General features: G+C 42.9%; 1 protein-coding gene across 2 annotated transcripts in view; it reads left to right on the forward strand.

Moving 5' to 3' along the window:
* The window catches only part of LOC139553383 (sodium/potassium/calcium exchanger 4-like), a 66,702-nt gene that overhangs the window by 39,563 nt on the left and 6,825 nt on the right, over positions 1-20,314 (forward strand). Inside the window, exons 3-10 of one of the 2 annotated variants that reach the window (XM_071365659.1) lie at positions 14,847-14,923; positions 15,634-15,708; positions 15,868-15,952; positions 16,582-16,685; positions 17,703-17,777; positions 18,712-18,737; positions 18,907-18,960; positions 19,256-19,407. In XM_071365659.1, the coding sequence (XP_071221760.1) occupies positions 14,847-14,923; positions 15,634-15,708; positions 15,868-15,952; positions 16,582-16,685; positions 17,703-17,777; positions 18,712-18,737; positions 18,907-18,960; positions 19,256-19,407 (648 nt within the window). The remainder of the gene's footprint in view (positions 1-14,846; positions 14,924-15,633; positions 15,709-15,867; positions 15,953-16,581; positions 16,686-17,702; positions 17,778-18,711; positions 18,738-18,906; positions 18,961-19,255; positions 19,408-20,314) is intronic. The other variant, XM_071365660.1, reaches the window with a different exon arrangement.

Here is a 20,314-nt window from a genome sequence, read left to right on the forward strand (position 1 = left end):
TAATTACGCTTGCTGTCAGGCTTCAGTCCTCTCTCTCTCCCTCTCTGCCTAGTTATTTGTTTGCGAAATGAGAGGGACATTTAGCTACAGTCAACTTTACCCACAGGGTCATTTCCATGACTCTGCTGGTGGCTAGCGACAGCTGTTTGCTTAAATGAAAAAATGATTATGTCCAGGGCTAGTGGGGGAAGTTGATTCAGTACACTCCTTATGGACAGAGATGATGTCTGATTACTCATCTTCCAAACAGACACATAGCACTCAGAGACACACACGTACAGTAACCTCCAAAATGATTGCCACCCATAAAGATGAGTAATAAAACAAATCTCAATAAGATAGGTGTCAAAATTATTGGCAAACTCAAAACAAAGTTAAATCTGCATTACAATTCGACTTTTCCTCTCAGCTTAAGGAACTGTATTGTGGCTTTCCATGGCTTCCTGTTTCACTGGGGTATAAAAATGAGGCAAACATGTAAAACCATTGTCATTCATCACCATGAGAAAGGCAAAGAACTCACAAACGAAAAGAGATACATGTCTTTTGACCTTCATAAATCAGCCAATGGGTGCAAAAACATACAGTAGCTACAGTAGCTGTAAATATATATATACCACTTACGACTATTAAGGCAATAATATTTTTGGTACTAAACAGTCTCCTTATATACTTACATGAATGTTTTCAACTGGTACCAGGGAACCTTCAGACCAGTCTTGTGAGGCCTGTGGGCATCCTAGAACAAAACAAAACGGTGTTAAACAAATCCAAATATATTTTAGATTTTTCAAAGTCAATCAATCCAAGATGGCAGGATGTCAAGTCGTTTGTCTGTGACTAGTACATTTTAACCTACTAATAACCTATTTATTTATGGTTGAGTAATTTCCTTGTTTAGTGCAAACTATTTTGTTTTTGCTGGTGTAAAGATCACGGATCTCCCTCAACTCGGCACTTAACTACTTGAAGTTTACCAAAGTAACCCTATCTCTGGCTGGCCTGAGTTCCTTCTTTTTCCGCGGAGTGTCTCGTCCAAGCTGCTCCTTTTTGCTCTTCGCCTGGCTGTCAGTGGCAGCTCAACAATCCCCAACTCGTTCTCTCAATCGACCTCAACACCCAATCTACTCACACGCGCAAATACACGCTGTCCCTCTCTCCCCTTACCTTCCTTGGCCTCTATTTCTTACATTTCTCAGAGAAAATGACAATTTCCGTGGTATTGCTTTGTGCACTGACTTTACTGAACTCTGGAGATAACGAACATTGTCGCAGGGTGAGTACATCTGACAATGTGCTCTCCCGTCCATTAGGCATTTTGTCTGCAGGAACTCACTCTTTTTCTCTCGGTCCACTTGTCCAAGTTCCGATGCATTTGTGGCATGATGTGAACAGTACGAATTTGTGTCACTACCAAAGTCTAATGGTTTTAAATGACTGTTTTGTATTGTCTGGGAAACTCACTTGTAGAATTCGCTTGCAGTAGGTCTCTTAAAAAAGAGAAGCAGTGCAAGGTTATTAAACAGAGGTGCCTAGTTATTATTCTTTTGTTGATATCAGGTAACGTGCAACCTAACCCTGGCCCTGATATGCAATGTCTCCAAACCCCTTCTGATTTTAAATCTAGATCTGGTTTTGGTATTTTTCATTTAAATGTACTGTTGTCAAAAATTGATAGGGTTATGATTTGGTCTAAATCAACTGATGCTGATGTAATTGTGTTTTCTGAAACCTGGCTCAGCAAGTCTGTTTTTGATAAGGATATTTGTATAAGTGGTTACAATGTGTATCGCCCTGATCGAGTTAAGAAAGGTGGGGGTGTGGCTATATATATAAAAACTAAATTCCCTGTAAGTGTGGCAAAGTCTGAAACTATTTGTAAACAGTTGGAATTTCTTGCTTTGAATATTGAGGTTTCAAAGGGTCTCTCTATAACTGTGATTGGCTGGTTTAGACACCCCTCTGCTCTCGGTGATGCATTTTCTGAGCAGGCTTTCTTTCATGATTTGTTTTATTTTGACTGGAGCAAGATTGATCTTATCCCTGATGTGGAAACTGCCTGGAAATTCTTTCATGATGGTTTTTCCCAAATAGTAAACAAACATGCCCCATTCCGCAGGTTCAGGGTTAAAGGGCTGGATAATCCATGGTTTTCTTCTGAGCTGTCTTGTATTATTCACAAACGTAATCTAGCCTGGGCGAAAGCAAGGAAATCATGTTCTGATGCTGATTGGCTTCTTTTTAGGCAGTTACGAAACAAGTGTTATTTTCTTCTCAGGAAGGCCAAGTCTGAATATTTTATGTCTGTTACCACTGATAACCTGAATGACCCTAGAAAGTTGTAGAAGGCTATTAAGTCTATGTCTGGAAACAGTGATGTTAATGAATTACCGTCATGTGTTTTGAAGGACTTTGTTGCTGTATATGACAAAACTGAAATGCTGAATTGTTTCAATGAGCACTTTGTATCATCTGGTAGGCTGTTTGATTCAGTGTCCTCTGTCTCTGTACAACCCTGTGTGGTTGAACCAGTGAGAGCTGGTCAAACTTTTTGCTTTTTGCCATTCTCAGTGCAGGTGGTACATAAAGCCCTGAAATCCTTAGATCAGAGAAAGCCTGAAGGTCCTGATCTTCTGGATCCCTGCTTTTTAAATCTGGCAGCTGATTTCATAGCTGAACCACTTCTATATTTGTTCAATCTAACCCTGGAATGTAATGAAATTCCAAAGATCTGGAAATCAGCATTTGTCCTACCACTTTTAAAAGGGGGAGACCCAACTCTTTTAAATAATTATAGGCCAATATTTTTGATTTTGTTATACTCTTGTGAATTCTATGGATTTTGCTAGATTACTTCATGTTGTTTGTCTGTCATTTTTGTAATGACTTGGTGCTGCCTATCTTGGCCAGAACGCTCTTGAAAAATAGATTTTAAATCCCAATGAGCCTTTCCTGGTTAAATAAAGGTTAAATAAAATAAAAAAATAAAATACATTTTAAAAAGTAGTCACCCTATGCCTTGATGACAACTTCGCACACTCTTGGCATTCTCTCAACCAGCTTCAACTGGAATGCTTTTCCAACAATCTTGAAGGAGTTCCCAAATATGCTGAGCACTTGTTGTCTGCTTTTCCTTCACTCTGCGTTCCAACTCTTCCCAAACCATCTCAATTGGGTTGAGGTCGTGTGATTGTGGAGACAGGTCATCTGATGCAGCACTCCATCACTCTCCTTCTTGGTCAAATAGCCCTTACACAGCCTGGAGGTGTGTTGGGTCATTGTCCTGTTGAAAAACAAATGATAGCCCCACTAAGCTCAAACCAGATTGGATGGCGTATTGCTGCAGAATGCTGTGGTAGCCATCCTGGTTAAGTGTGCCTTGAATGTCACCAGCACAGCACCTTTACACATCGTCCATGCTGCACGGTGGGAACCACACATGCGGAGATCATCCGTTCACCTACTCTGCATCTCACAAAGAAAGCAGTTGTAACCAAAAATCTCACATTTGGACTCATCAGACCAAAGGACAGATTTCCACTGGTCCACCGCTCGTGTTTCTTGGCCCAAGCAAGTCTCTTCTTCTTATTGGTGTCCTTTTTAGTAGTGGTTTCTTTGCAGCAATTCGACCATGAAGGCCTGATTCACGCAGTCTCTTCTGAACAGTTGATGTTGAGAAGTGTCTGTTACTTGAACTCTGTGAAGCATTTATTTGGGCTGCAATCTGAGGTGCAGTTAACTCTAATGAACTTATCCTTTGCAGCAGAGGTAACTCTGAGTCTTCCTTTCCTGTGGCGGTCCTCATGAGAGCCAGTTTCATCATAGCGCTTCATGTTTTTTGTGACTGCACTTGAAGAAACTTTGGAAGTTCTTGACATTTTCCAGATTGACTGACATTCATGTCTTAAAGTAATGATGAACTGTCGTTTCTCTTTGCTTATTTGTGCTGTTCTTGCCATAATATGGACTTGGACTTTTACCAAATAGGGCTATCTTCTGTATATCACCCCTACCTTGTCACAACATAATTGATTGCCAATCATTTTGGAGGTGACTGTACTTGCACATGTGCTCACACACACATTTACGCACGCACGCACACACACACACACACACACACACACACACACACACACACACACACACACACACACACACACACACACACACACACACACACACACACACACACACACACACACACACACACACACACACACACACATGACTGTGTCCTAACCTAACTTCTTGATTGCATGTTTGTCTTTTTACATTTGTTGTTGTAAGACACTAACTAGCTGAATGTGCTGTCTGGCTGTTGTCTACTACAGAGAGAGTAACGGTGTTGTTTTCAATTATTGATCACTGCTGGTTGGGTTTCTTTTAATGGAGCACCTGTCAGATGGAGGCAGGAGCATCCTGGAGGATCCGGGTAAGGGGAGTGCTAAAGAGAGGCAGAAGCGCCTCTAGCCTTTTGGGGCTTTAAGCAAGATTTGGTTTGGGGGCCCCCCCACCTCACAGACAAAATATGTTAGTGCGCCCCTTCTTGCCAGTGGTGTGAAGAGAGAATTTTGCAGTTTTAAAGCTAATTTCCCACCGTTCTACACATTTTGCCATGACTTATGTCACGTTCATATGATATCTGAATAAGAGTGACTAACAAAATCAATGGGGTCACCCTGGAGGTCAGGGCCAGTGACGTGCAGTGAGGTCAGTGGCTGGGTAGGCACAGGCAATTATCAAAGCCAGATTTACTCACAAATAAACCTTGATGAAGCCTAAGTTCACCATACAACAGATAGCTTCAACAACGAGAGTGGCATAGGCTATTAACTGAAATTGAAAAATAATTTTCACCAAATGTAAATACCAATGTAGCCAAGATACACAAGCGATAGCCTACAATGGTGGCATATTTCATATCATCCGACAAAATGACACACTACTCAACTCAGCTCAGCTTGATGTAGCATCCACAGTAACAACCAATAGGTGGCACTAAAAGACCAATATGGGCACATTTCATCCAAATAGTTTGCAAAGAAAACTCCATAGTCTTTCACAATGGATTTAGAATTCTTCCAATGCACCGCACGTGGCACACGCAAACACACACATAATAATATTATTATGTGACATATTATTACGCACACATACAGTATATGACAAAAAAGCTTCTAACAAAATGTTGATATCAACAATTGAAATTACTGAAAAATGCAGTTCAAAACGTAAAAAAAAAAACTATTCTAGCTTGATAAATCAAATGCATCAAAGGGATGTTGTCTATTCTCATGTTCATTCAACAGAAGCCCAACCTGCAAATTGCAAAGGAAAATGCATTTAGGCCTACCTTAGTCCATTCGTCTGTCCTTCGGAGTGAACTGCTCGGTGACAGCGTTGTTGAAGTCACAGAACCCCAAGTCCTTATTTTCGTTCTGCATGCACACAGCAGGCCAATGGACGTGTGGGAGATGCATCCCCAAGGCCTCCTTCAGATCCATTTTCACACTGACACAAAAAGTTACACACACAGTAGCTGGTAGCATAGTTGTCCCACACAGCACACAGGTAGGCACCTCCACAATTAGGGCAGTGGTTTTCAAACTTTTTCAGCGGGGAGGTGACTACCTCATGAAGCTGGTTGAGAGAATGACAAGAGTGTGCTAAGCTGTCATCAAGGCAAAGGGTGGCTACTTTAAAGAATCGAAAGTGTAAAATATATTTAGATATGTTTAACACTTTTTTGGTTCCTAAATGATTCCATGTGTTATTTCATAGTTTTGATGTCTTCACTATTATTCTACAATGTAGAAAATAGTAAGAATAAAGAAAAACTCTTGAATGAGTAGGTGTGTTTGTCACATTGCATAAGGATGGGAGACAGGCGCAGGAATACGTAATAGTTAAAATAAAATCTTTACCCAAAACAAAAGAGCGAGGTGTAAACCCCTAAATAATTCATTGTACGAGACCCGTAATAACAAGTGCACAAAAATACACGTAGTAACACAAACCAAATAAAACAGAGAGCAGGTACTCACAAGACCAACGGACATAGGACAAGGACAATGGGGAACAGAGGGCACATATATACACATACTAATCAGGGGGAATGGGAATCAGGTGTGCATATAGAGACAAGACAGTCCGGGTTTGGTGGTGATGATCCAGTTCAGTGACACCAAGAAGGCCGGTGATGTAGACCTCCGGAGCTGGTGAACGGAATGAGCAGCAGTACCGCGGGGATCCGTGACAGTGTCCAAACTTTTGACTGCTACTGTATGTTTAGGTTAAAAAACCAAGGCAGATCTCAAAGCATTAGGCTATTATACAAACACTTAATTTACTAACTACTCTCAATACATTTATCAACCTGAATCTGTTTATTATACGCTGTAGTCGATATGGGAAATCCAAACTGCTAAACTCTCTAGCTTATATAACAATTCTGAACACACTCTATCAAAAAGCAGACTCTAAATGGCATAGGTTGTCAGGTTGAATCACAGTGAGGCTAGCAGACAGTGCTAGTGGTGTGACAGTAAAATGCTGTGTGAGCGCTCTGTGGACTGGAGCAGTGGGCTGCTGATGACGCTACGCTGTACAATAGCTAGCTTCTAGCTCACAGAGATGCTCTCCCCTCCCCTCTCCTTCCCTTCCTCTTTTCCCTTCCTCTCTCCTTTCCCGGGAGGTGACCTTGAGGCCTGTCCTCTGTTATGGTGGAGGGTGGGGGAAGGTATCGGCTGCTGAGGGCCTGCTGGAAATGTGATCAAGGCTACAGTGTCCCCACCATTTGTTATATGCCTCTGGGAGGGAAGCTGCTACTGCTGCCGCTATGGCTACAATGGAATCTGATGCTAGAGTATACTACTGTACTGTTGGTAATAATGTACATTAGTCAAGAATGAACAATTAATATACTGTAATACATATACTGTAGTGTATTTTCAGTCAGTACAGTATAATATTTTGAATTGCAGCATTCGATTTGAAGTGTTATCTATGACTTGATAATTACAGATATATTAATTTGCTACTATTTTGATCAGCCTAGAATATTTTGAGGACGAGGTCTGTCCATTAGCTGTGTATTTGTACATTGTGTGTGTGGTTTGTTTGGAGTTGGGAGTACACACAAACTGTATGCCTCCCTTCTGTATCCCTGGTGGGCATCTTGTGTCTAGTGGGCTTCTGTCCAACCCACCAGAGAGAGATGCCAGTTATGGATGATGTGGAGAGGGAGAGAGAGAGAAAGAGAGAGAGATGCCAGTTATGGATGATGTGGAGAGGGAGAGAGAGAGAAAGAAAGAGAGATGCCAGTTATGGATGATGTGGAGAGGGAGAGAGAGAGAAAGAAAGAGAGATGCCAGTTATGGATGATGTGGAGAGAGAGAGAGAGAGATACAAACTTGTTTGCACTAATACGCACACTTGTCTTATCCTACTAGCACTGACTTTGCTGATAACTTCATCATTAAGGAAAATGTACTTACTATGTCTTTAAGAGAGAGAGAGAGAGAGAATGGTGACAAAGTTAATGACGTCATTGGTTGGAGAGGTTGCAGAGAGACACATGGACCTCGCTGGGTCTCTGTGTCTCAGGAGACTGGGGGCCGAAGAGGCCACTGATCCGATCAAGGAACAGATGGGCCGTTTGGGCAACAGAGCCTAACCTAGCACCGCTCACAGCTCCTGAGGGAGATCACCCTGTGGTGTAGCATGGCTCTCACCCACACAGATCTACAGGCAGGAGTCAGACTCACCAACACAGCTCTAGAGGCAGGAGTCAGACTCGCCCACACAGCTCTAGAGGCAGGAGTCAGACTCGCCCACACAGCTCTAGAGGCAGGAGTCAGACTCGCCAACACAGCTCTAGAGGCAGGAGTCAGACTCGCCCACACAGTTCTAGAGGCAGGAGTCAGACTCACCCACACAGCTCTAGAGGCAGGAGTCAGACTCGCCCACACAGATCTACAGGCAGGAGTCAGACTCACCCACACAGCTCTAGAGGCAGGAGTCAGACTCGCCCACACAGCTCTAGAGGCAGGAGTCAGACTCGCCCACACAGCTCTAGAGGCAGGAGTCAAACTCCCTAACACAGCTCTAGAGGCAGGAGTCAGACTCCCTAACACAGCTCTAGAGGCAGGAGTCAGACTCCCTAACACAGCTCTAGAGGCAGGAGTCAGACTCCCTAACACAGCTCTAGAGGCAGGAGTCAGACTCCCTAACACAGCTCTAGAGGCAGGAGTCAGACTCCCTAACACAGCTCTAGAGGCAGGAGTCAGACTCCCTAACACAGCTCTAGAGGCAGGAGTCAGACTCACCCACACAGCTCTAGAGGCAGGAGTCAGACTCCCTAACACAGCTCTAGAGGCAGGAGTCAGACTCACCCACACAGCTCTAGAGGCAGGAGTCAGACTCACCCACACAGCTCTAGAGGCAGGACTGAGACTCACCCACACAGCTCTAGAGGCAGGAGTCAGACTCACCCACACAGCTGTAAAGGCAGGAGTCAGACTCACCCACACAGCTCGAGCTATTCCAGCCTTCTCTGGGGGTAGAGCACTGAGACTCACCTAAACTCTTTGATGCAGGTTAAGACTCAAATTCACCCTATCAAATCCAATCAAGCTTAGCACATTTCAGACATTGCTGCAACACAATGCATTTCACAGGAAAATAAACATGCATAAAACACAATGCAAATAAAATATTTACTACACAACAAACATCAGAGGATAAAAAACGAAATAATAACAATAAAAACTTCAATACTAAAAAGCATGCTAAGGAATAGCAGAGCTAAAAAGGTGTGTTTTAAGATCCCTTTTAAATATGTCCACAGTTTCGGCCCCCCTTATGGTGAATGTACACTAGATGCGGGAAATTTCCGCGTGCCGCTTAGGCTGCTCATTGTGACTCGCTTGTGGGTGTGCTGGCAGCATATGGCAGCATGTTCGATTGTCCATCAAGAATTCAGCATAGCAAGTTTGTATGAAAGTCTGGTTATTAAATGGGTACATAGTTCAATAGTAATATCCTCTAAAACGTTCTGGTGACAAACAAACTTTGCTTCCCTGTTTCCAATTGTCCACATGGCTGGGAGAACCTATTCAAGTAAGTAAATACATTTTGAAAATGTAAAAAAACAATGTATTATTAGCTAACTAGCTACAGTGCAGGCTAACTCAAATGAGCTGCTAAATGAGCTAGCTAGTTGGCTAGCTATCTATCTAGCCAACTTCACATATACTGTATAGATAACGTTAGCTAGCTAAGTGAATGAAATATCACCATCTACCTAACTTCATATTAGCTAGCTATCTTGGTGTTTTTATCACTGTAAAAAACTAACTCCAAATGCATTTGTAGGTAGCTAGCTAACAGCCATGGAGGAGGGTGAAAGGATAGCAGCCTCAACTGTCAGTGAGAGAGTAGACTATTCTGGATAGGGCAGGTACTTTTGTGTAGTTCCTGTCCCTAGAAGTGAGGATGGAGGTAATAGTAACATAATATTCAGTGCGGTGTAATTTGACTATAATGAAGTCTGTTTCTTGAGGTTTTCTGTCCTCAGATAAAGAGAGCTATGAAAGCCTGTCTACATATGAAGAGATCCCAATGAAGAGCAGTGGTTCTCAGTCCTGGTCCTGGGGACTTAAAGGGGTACACATTGTTTTTTGTTTTGTTTTTTTGTTGTTGACACAGCTGATTCAAATGATCAACTCATCATCAAGCTTCAAGTGGTATTTATGTATTCATTTGTGATGCTATCCTTGATATGATCCTGCTGTTGTCAGATGCTACACATGCACGTGTGTGCCCATGCATCTATCAATCCAATTTTATCATGATTTGTTATCAGGGATATTATACTTTAGTAATCCACAATGACCTGGTGATGTAAAAGTGAATAATTACATTGTCTTTCATATTCCTACAGATACCTTGCAACTGGAGATTCCTTCAAAGCGATTGCCTACAATTAACATGTAGGGCACTGCAAGGTTGGGTGACCAGGGCCATCTGGGACTGCCTCCTGGAGGAATTCAGGTGTGTGAAGTCTACCTGTGTCCTGCATAACTTCATGAGGATGGACACGAGGACCAGGAGGGGATCTGCAGCTCGTCACCGTGTGCCAGAGGAGAAGTCTGCTGCTCTGCAGGATGTTTCAAGGATGGGGTCCAACAACACAGCAAGAGGCAATCCGTGTGCAGGAGATCTTCACCCCCTACTTCTTCAAAGAGGGTGCTGTTCCCTGGCAACACCATAGACTACACTATGCACAACCAAAGTCTATTTTAAGAGCCATTCACATTGCAATAAGAGTATTCTTCCATTTACTTAGCTATGTCAACTGCAGTTATTCAATTCCCAGTTTCTCTCCCTTTTATTTCTGCTTCTCAGGTAAGGGTGTGATGTCTGTAAAAAAAACAAAAAAAACATGCTATTTTAAATCACCCATATTGAAGAAATGTAGAACAATTAGACACCCTATAACCCACACCTTCACACTCATGTGTCAATCTGATTGATTGATTGTGCTGTGCAGTAAGCAGACTCAGGTGTATAACTGTGGCTCCTTTCACCTTAGGCAAGAGGGCCAACCATGGAGAATAGTAAGACACTTCATTATTTTTATAACTACGCTATATTGTTTGTCCTCGTGTGTCTGTTCATATTTTTCAGCATAAAGTACTTTGCAGCCACTTAGTGTGGTGTGGACACCAGATGAGGCCACACACACAGATTCCTGTTGAACACTGTCCCTTTAACTCTTATTCTCTCAAGAAGTCTCTCTCCTTCACTTCATCCCTCTCTCCTCTTCGCCCTAAATCCGCTAGGTTATATCAGCTGTGTCAGTGAACCCCTCCCGCATCTAAACTGGCTACATAGAGGCCACAGCATGATCAGAGGTGAGAGGTCACTTGGTCAGGTCAACAGGAAGTATTATTAAAGAGATGCTTTACATTGAAATACAGATAGAGATGCAGTAGTCCCAGAGTTAATGATCCAAGGTCAGTTTTGCATTTCACCTCCTGATTATTATGATGACTAACAATGTTAGAATAAAAAATTAAACATGCTATATCTCTCGCCATCTGTCTCTCGTCTGCGGATATGTTTTGATGTGAGAGAGGATGCCAACCCCCAGTTCCATCATTGCCACCTCACCTGCTTTTAAGATAACCTTCGGGCCGACTAGAGACACTATTATGTAATTGTGATGAACTGGGAGAATATTAGGGTAGCACTGTGATTCATTAATCATATACTGCCTTCCCTGCTCCTATGTTCTTACCTCTTTCCCTTTCTGTCTTTTACACCTCTCTCGCCACCTCCTCTTTCTTCCTCTGTTTTTATAATGCACAACAGATGTGCATTGAAGTACAGATTGAACTTGTATTTATAATATTACAATTATAGTATTTATAATGCTTGTATTTCATAACACTTGGATAATGAACTGCTTTCAATAAAGTGTTTCACATTCTCTACTGGATGAAATGAAGTCTCTCATTTGATGAAATACTACACCTATCCTGTTTATCAGAACAATGCAGATGAGGGGCATTAGATATTGAGATGAACCGGTTTTAGAGTATTTGCATGATGCGTAGGAAGTGTAGTGTACTGTTTAAAAAAATTATATTTCTGTATATATGAATTACAAATCAGCCTTTAATTAGTTAAATCCTGTTTATTGTCTATTAGTTACAATGTGTAACCATTGATGTCCCAGGACCAAGATTGGTAAACACTGTTGAAGTGTATAATTGTAATACATAAACTCAGCAAAAAAAGAAACGTCCCTTTTTCAGGACCCTGTCTTTCAAAGATAATTCATAAAAATCCAAATAACTTCACAGATCCTCATTGTAAAGGGTTTAAACACTGTTTCCCATGCTTGTTCAATGAACCATAAACAATTAATGAACATGCACCTGTGGAACGGTCGTTAAGCCACTAACAGCTTACAGACAGTAGGCAATTAAGGTCACAGTTATGAAAACGTAGGACACTAAAGAGGCCTTTCTACTGACTCTGAAAAACACCAAAAGACAGATGCCCAGGATCCCTGCTCATCTGTGTGAACATGCCTTAGGCATGCTGCAAGGAGGCATGAGGACTACAGATGTGGCCAGGGCAATAAATTGCATTGTCTGTACTGTGAGATGCCTAATACAGCGCTTCAGGGAGACAGGACGGACAGCTGATCGTCCTCGCAGTGGCAGACCACGTCTAACAACAGCTGCACAGGATCGGTACATCCGAACATCACACCTGCGGGATAGGTACAGGATGGCAACAACAACTGCCCGAGTTACACCAGGAACGCACAATCCCTCCATCAGTGCTCAGACTGTCCGCAATAGGCTGAGAGAGGCTGGACTGAGGGCTTGTAGGCCATGTTGTAAGGCAGGTCCTTACCAGACATCACTGGCAACAACATCGCCTATGGGCACAAACCCACCGTTGCTGGACCAGACAGGACTGGCAAAAGTGCTCTTCACTGACGAGTCGCAGTTTTGTCTCACCAGGGGTGATGGTCGGATTCGCGTTTATCGTCGAATCAATGAGCGTTACACCGAGGCCTGTACTCTGAAGCGGGATCGATTTGGAGGTGGAGGGTCCGTCATGGTCTGGGGCGGTGTGTCACAGCATCATCAGACTGAGCTTGTTGTCATTGCAGGCAATCTCAACGCTGTGCATTACAGGGAAGACAACCTCCTCCCTCATGTGGTACCCTTTCTGCAGGCTCATCCTGACATGACCCTCCAGCATGACAATCCCACCAGCCATACTGCTCGTTCGGTGCGTGATTTCATGCAAGACAGGAATGTCAGTGTTCTGCCATGGCCAGCAAAGAGCCCGGATCTGAATCCCATTGAGCACGTCTGGGACCTGTTGGATCGGAGGGTGAGGGTTAGGGCCATTCCCCCCAGAAATGTCAGAGAACTTGCCGGTGCCTTGGTGGAAGAGTAGGGTAACATCTCACAGCAAGAACTGGCAAATCTGGTGCAGTCCATGAGGAGGAGATGCACTGCAATACTTAATGGAGCTGGTGGCCACACCAGATACGGACTGTTACTTTTGATTTTGACCCCCCCTTTGTTCAGGGACACATGATTCCATTTCTGTTCATCACTTGTCTGTGGAACTTGTTCAGTTTATGTCTCCGTTGTTGAAACTTATGTTCATACAAATATTTACACATGTTAAGTTTGCTGAAAATAAACGCAGTTGACAGTGAGAGGACGTTTCTTTTTTTGCTGAGTTTACAGACACAGCATCATACAAAGACTGGAATGTGATACTCCTGGTAATGGATATGACTGAAAAATAATCTCAAAGACATTCATACCCAATTTGTAAGTCGCTCTGGATAAGAGCGTCTGCTAAATGACTTAAATGTAAATGTAAATGAACTGCACCTTTATTTGCCAAAGTAGAGTACATGATCAGTGAATATATTACATGTACAGGCTACAATGTGGGGATCTCATGCATGGTAATAACTACATGTATATATGACTTGCATCCTTGGCACAAAGTTATATTATATTGTACTCAATCCATAGGCATTAATGTCATTCAGACTGTTTTGAAGTTGATACAACTGGCTATGATAGCTGAGGTTCATAGCTATGTTGTGAACTAATATGTATACTAAACGTTTGGGTCCATACACATATCGGCTAGATAGCTAGCTACACATCCATAGGCATACAGGTATTTTTATCCTCCACTGCACAATAAGCAAGAACATAGCTAGGTACGTTATTTAATCTATCACCATTGCGTGGCAAATATCAGCAAGGCAAGCTTACAAAATTGTACATTCAATTTGCAGTAAATGCTTTAGCTAGCTAGATTATTTACATCCACTGTTTACAAGATGACAGCCTGGTTTGCTGGTTGTTTCAGGAGTTCCTAAAACATTAAACAACCAGAATTACAATTTCATACTCATGCCACAACACCCATAAAGCATAAAGCTAGCTTGCTAAATCGCAATTTTTATAAAAGGGCATCATGTGCTAGTGTATCATGCCCGTTAGGTTCTCTGGCAGGCTATTCCAGAGGCTGGGGGCATAGTAACTAAAGGCTGTTTCTCCATGCCACTTGGTCCAAGGCGTTGGGATAGTTAAAAGGCCAGTGCCAGAGGACCTGAGGGACCTACAGGGTACATAACTTAAAAGCACGTCTGACATGTATTGGGGTGCATAAATATGGATTGATTTAAAAACCAATAAAATAATCTTAAAATGTATGCTAAAACTCACAGGCAAGCCAGTGCAGACACTTAAAACCAGTGTAATGTGTGCTCTCTGTCTGGTCTTGGTCAGTACCCGTGCTGCAGCATTCTGTATGTTTTGCAGTTGACCAATGGCTTTCTTGGGTAGACCAGACAGGAGAGCATTACAGTAGTCAAGCCTGCTTGTAATAAAAGCACGGATGAGTCTCTCTGTATCAGCCTGAGAGAGAAATGGCCGCACCTTGGCAATGTTCCTCAGGTGGTAAAAAGCTATTTTGGTCACATTCCTAATGTGTGATTCGAAGAGGCAGGACTTTCAGACTCTTCTCGCTCTTTGAGGCAGGACATTGAGTGTGATCAAAGCACGAATATCTTTGGATAACTCTATAAAGTGTCAAAATGCCTGATTCAGAACTGTTGCAGACAAAATAGTCCTAAAAAATTGTACATTAAGTTGATTGCTTGTTGTTGTTTTTCAGATCCATTTTATGCCCAAGTTATTTATTCAGTATTTATTTATTGTTTCGCTATTTGTGGTGTTGTAAGACCAACCCATGACTTTGGAGATGTCTTTGTTTTCTTTCAGCCATCAATGAGTTCCCTGAGGATGTCTTCACCACCTACCAGCGCACCAGAGGAGCTGTCCTGCTGCACATATTTGCGGTAGGAGATTGATGTGTGTGTGTGTGTGTTTAAACACCATGTGGTTCAGTAAACCAGGCATGTGTTGTTGACTGTGTATGTGTGTGTATGTGCATATACAGTATGCGTGCATGTTTCTAGCTTACATGTGTGTCCATCCGTGCACACATATCTTTACACAAAGATGACCCTGCTGTGATGTACTGGTCCGTAGGCACTACTAGGCAGTATGTTATCTTCAGTCCTGACGTCTTCATCCGTGGAAAAGTGGTGCGGCTCTGTGATAGACCTTTTTTTTAATACTCTGTGTCATTGTTTGTGACCTGTTATCTTCCTGTCCGGTGATGTCCTGGGCTGTGCTGTGAACAACACGGGTTGGTTTGTACCCAGCCCCAGCACCCTCTGGGCAGAGCCTGTCATCGCTTCCTTACACAACAAAAGGCACATCAAACATGCAGCCTCAGTTGACTCTCCTTTTTCTTTGGGGGGAAAGACAACTTTCTACTTTCTGAGGGCAGGATAGAGAATAGCAGGATGTGTGTACAGTGAGGCTGATTTAATTGCGTCTATTCTAACTCAGTGTTGTTGTATAGTAGAGTGTTCACTGTGCACAGCACAATTTCCTCTTTAACCCTCTACTCTTCTCTCATCTCCCTTTTTTCTTGTTCTACCTCTCTCTCTATCTCTCTCACTTTTCTACCCCCCTATCTCTTTCTCTCTTGCTCTCTCAGGCCCTCTACATGTTTCTGGCCTTGGCCATCGTCTGTGATGACTACTTTGTGACGTCATTGGAGAAGATCTGTGAGGTGGGTGAATTGAGCTCCCAATAGCAATCTCCTCGAGGCCATCAACCTCCTTCCTCTCCCTACGTTATTGACGTGTTGATGTGATGTGTTTGTGTGTCGATATTTGATGCACGAGGCTTCAGTGTGAGATTGTGCTTCCTCCCTCGGTGTGTCTGTCAGAAACTGGACCTGAGTGAAGATGTGGCAGGAGCTACTTTCATGGCTGCTGGCAGCTCAGCACCAGAGCTGTTCGCTTCAATTATAGGTGAGATGGGCTCATACTCTCTCACACTAGCACACTTACAGTATATACTGTACAAGTACAAATATGCTCACCTACAAGTAAATGAAATACATTCAGTAGTATGTAGACTGTATGTTCAATGCACTACGTTGGTATATAGGTTTCAGATCAATGTTGTTAAGAGGTGATCACATTCGGAGATAACTGCCTCTCTCTTAATCTCTCCTTCGCTCTGTCTTTCCCTCTCTCTCTGTCTCTCTCTCTCTCTCTCGCTCTCCTCCCTTTCTCTCTCAATTCAATTCAAGGGGCTTTATTGGCATGGGAAACATGTGTTAACATTGCCAAAGCAAGTGAGGTAGATAATATACAAAAGTGAAATAAACAATAAAAATTAACAGTCAACATTACACATACAAAAGTTTCAAAAGAATAAAGACATTACAAATGTTATATTACGTATATATACAGTGTTGTAACGATGTACAAATGGTTAAAGTACAAAAGGGAAAATAAATAAGCAATTAATATGGGTTGTATTTACAATGGTGTTTGTTCTTCACTGGTTGCCCTTTTCTTGTGGCAACAGGTCACAAATCTTGCTGCTGTGATGGCACACTGTGGCCATCTCTCTCTCTCCTTCTTTCCTGAAGGTGTCTTCATCACTCATGGAGACGTGGGTGTTGGAACCATAGTGGGCTCAGCGGTGTTCAACATTCTATGCATCATCGGTGTGTGCGGAATCTTCGCTGGACAGGTGTGTGTGTGTGTGTGTGTGTGTGTGTGTGTGTGTGTGTGTGTGTGTGTGTGTGTGTGTGTGTGTGTGTGTGTGTGTGTGTGTGTGTGTGTGTGTGTGTGTGTGTGTGTGTGTGTGTGTGTGTGTGTGACCCCCATGTGCCTCAGTCTGTATTGTTGCACACTGCCAGAAGGGGACCATTGTGTCAATCACAAAGTATTTGGGGCTGTTTTATGCCCCAAATAACTCATTCAGTATTAGATGTATACAGGCCTGGGTTGTTCCACCCATTCTGGTGCATTTTGAAAAGTGTAACTTGGTCAGATTTGTTTGTGATTTCACCTAATTGTAACACTCTGTCATAAAGACCACATGTTCAACTTCATAAAAAAAAAAAAAAAAAACATGTTTTCCCATCTCAAGAGGTTAAATAACACATTGACTATAGTTATTGCCTGTCAAGTGCCAAATAAGGTAACAACAAGATTGACAGTAACAGGGTTGACACTTTCTTCTTAAATCAGCAATGAATCCGCTTGTGATAAGTGGAATGGAAGCTTGTTGTGTACATTAGGGATGGGCAATTGAACGCTTGCTTCACAATAACTTTATTGTTAAAACTTTTCTAGCCTTTGTATCTATGGGTAACAGTGTTGATGTGTTATACTCGACCCACTCAGTTTTCCGCCACAAAACACCAGAAAGGAGTAGAACCAATCTACCTGCTTTTACTCTGTGATTTTGAATGTTTCTTTAAAAATATATATTTTAAAAGGACTAGTTTTACCATAGTGAAACAAGAGTTCCGTTCAGATGTAAATGAATCACTAATCACATCAAAATCAACAACAACTAAGGCTTTTGAAGAAATGTGGGGATTAAGTGGGTCAAAATCTTCTCTCGCTCTTTCTTTCTTTCTCTCTCTCCTCTCTTCTCCATCTCTTTTCCTTTTGTTCTATTCTGTCTTTCCTCTCCTCTCTTTCGCTCTCGCTCTCTTTCCTTCTCTGTTCCCTTTGTCTCGTTCTCTCTCTCCTCCAGGTAGTATACCTGACTAAGTTTGCAGTGTTCCGTGACTCGCTCTACTACACCCTGTCTGTGTTGGCATTGATTGCAGTGAGTAACTGATCATCTCATCCCTAGTCTACTTTACATAATGAGGCCATTCAGACTGTCTAGGCCACTGAGCTCATAGAGGGTTGTGGGGAGGAGATTGTTCTGGCAGCTGCTTGTGTGTGTGTGTGTGTGTGTGTGTGTGTGTGTGTGTGTGTGTGTGTGTGTGTCTGGGGTTCTCTGTATTAATGGGAACTGGGGTTATATGTATCAAGCATCTCAGTTTGGAGTGCTGATCAGGATCAGGTCCCATATGCCCATGTAATCCTATTCATTGTGATCTAATTGGCAAAACTGATCCTACGTCAGAACTCCTACTCTGAGACACTTCATAAATACGACCTCTGTATTGTACTGTAGAATACACGGCATACCCTTTCACACTATCATACTTTACATAATGAGGCCATTCAGACTGAGAGCCTCCAGTGTTCAGTGGCTTTTTAACCTTCATTTACTGCCTAGCCCACTGGGCTTACTGAGAGACCCAGCGGGCCGATAGACAGAACATTCCTCTGCTGAGAGAGAGAGAGAGAGAGAGAGAGAGAGAGAGAGAGAGAGAGAGAGAGAGAGAGAGAGAGAGAGAGAGAGAGAGAGAGAGAGAGAGAGAGAGAGAGAGAGAGAGAGAGAGAGAGAGAGAGAGAGAGAGAGAGAGAGAGAGAGAGAGAGAGAGAGAGAGAGAGAGAGAGAGACTAGACAGCACTTCATACTGTGTCATTGCTTTGCTTTTAATGTAAACAGTATAGGAACTGTTCTTTGTGCTACTTTCTCATAGCTATCTGTCTGTGACAGTAACTGCACCCTTGATGCATTTCAACAACAAGTTTTTCTAAGTTTGAGTTTCGAGTTTCTTTAGAAGAAAAGTAAAGTTGATGCTCTTTCCCCTTGAAAGTATGGACGTTAGTGTAAGTATTTTTTCCCTGTTTTATTTTCTTAGGTCATTTACGATGAGAAGATAGTGTGGTGAGTGCCATGATGTGTGTTTCCTTGTGTCTCAGCAGAAGGTTTGTGTGTATGTGTGTGTGTGTGTGTGTGTGTGTGTGTGTGTGTGTGTGTGCGTGTATGGGTGTGTGTGTGTGTGTGTGTGTGTGCGCCTGCAGACAGTCTGACTCTTCTCTGGATGTCTCTGCAGGTGGGAGAGCTTAGTGCTAGTACTGATGTACTTTGGGTACATTCTGATCATGAAGTGAGTTCCACTGGGACCTGTTCCTTCCCGCCTCAAACACACACACACACACACACACACACACACACACACACACACACACACACACACACACACACACACACACACACACACACACACACACACACACACACACACACACACACACACACACACACACATACACACCTGAGCACACGCTACAAATAGAACAATCCACATATATAGTATATAATATAAGTTGAGTATAATGTACTGTGTATAAACTCTCAACTCTCAACTGAAGATGTAAACCTTTTCTCTTTTCTCGCATCAGATTTAACACCAGCATCCAGAACTATTTCACAGGGAAGGAGGACAAGAGCTTGGCCAATGGTAACACAGTGATCAGCAGCGAGCTGGAGGATGGTAATGCTTGTTATGACAGTTACATATGGGATGATCCGTCCAAGCCGTTACTTTCTCCAGGTAAGGGTAACCAGACAGGCTTTATGTTCTCCTCTCAGCCAACCCTCTGGCACTCTGACTGGCCTTATAGCAAAACAACTACTCTACTGTATCTGGCTGTCCTGGCAAACCTAGAAACTACTCTGAGCGTCTACTCCTGGCTCTTCCAATCTGGATTAACGTTGTCAACAGTCCTCTCCACTATCTCCTCCACTATCTCCTCCACTATCTCCTCCACTATCTCCTCCACTATCTTCATTCCTCTTTGTAAACTCACAGCTCTGATCCTTCAAACAGAGTTACATACATATCTTCTCTTTTACTCTATTTTAGACTTTGTGTCTTTCTCCGAGTGGCTGATCTTCTCTCAGTGATAGAGGCTGTGCTATATTTCAGACTTCTCCTCTCCTGTCTAGTAGACTCAAGCTGAACTTGTGCTGCCGTGTGGCAACCCTGTCGCTACTGTAGCAAAGCCTGTCTGTTTAGCCTTACTAAACCTACCTGCCTGCTGTGACCTGGTCTGTGAGCTGGTGACATATGTTGCTGTGCTGTGTAGTGATGTGGTGTGCTATGCAGTTCTGTGTCTTGCCCTCTTCTACTGTGTCAAGTACAGTCCATTATTCCAGTCACAACATGTACATCAGTGGAGGCTGGTGGGAGGAGCTAAAGGAGGATGGGCTCATTGTAATGGCTGGAATAGAATCAATGGAACTGAGTCAAACATGTGGTTTCCATATCTTTCATTTGTTTGATACCGTTCCATTCCAGCCATTACAATGAGCCCGTCCTCCTATAGCACCTCCCACCAGCCTACACTGACGTACGTATATGTGTAAGGGTGTGTGAGTTGGTGTTGGTGCGTAGCTGTGCAGGCATTTGTATGTCCGCGTGCCTGTGTATGATGTGTGTGTGTCCCTGTGTGTGTACC

The sequence above is a fragment of the Salvelinus alpinus genome, chromosome 25 (assembly GCF_045679555.1).
Source record: "Salvelinus alpinus chromosome 25, SLU_Salpinus.1, whole genome shotgun sequence".
NCBI classification, from domain to species: domain Eukaryota; kingdom Metazoa; phylum Chordata; class Actinopteri; order Salmoniformes; family Salmonidae; genus Salvelinus; species Salvelinus alpinus.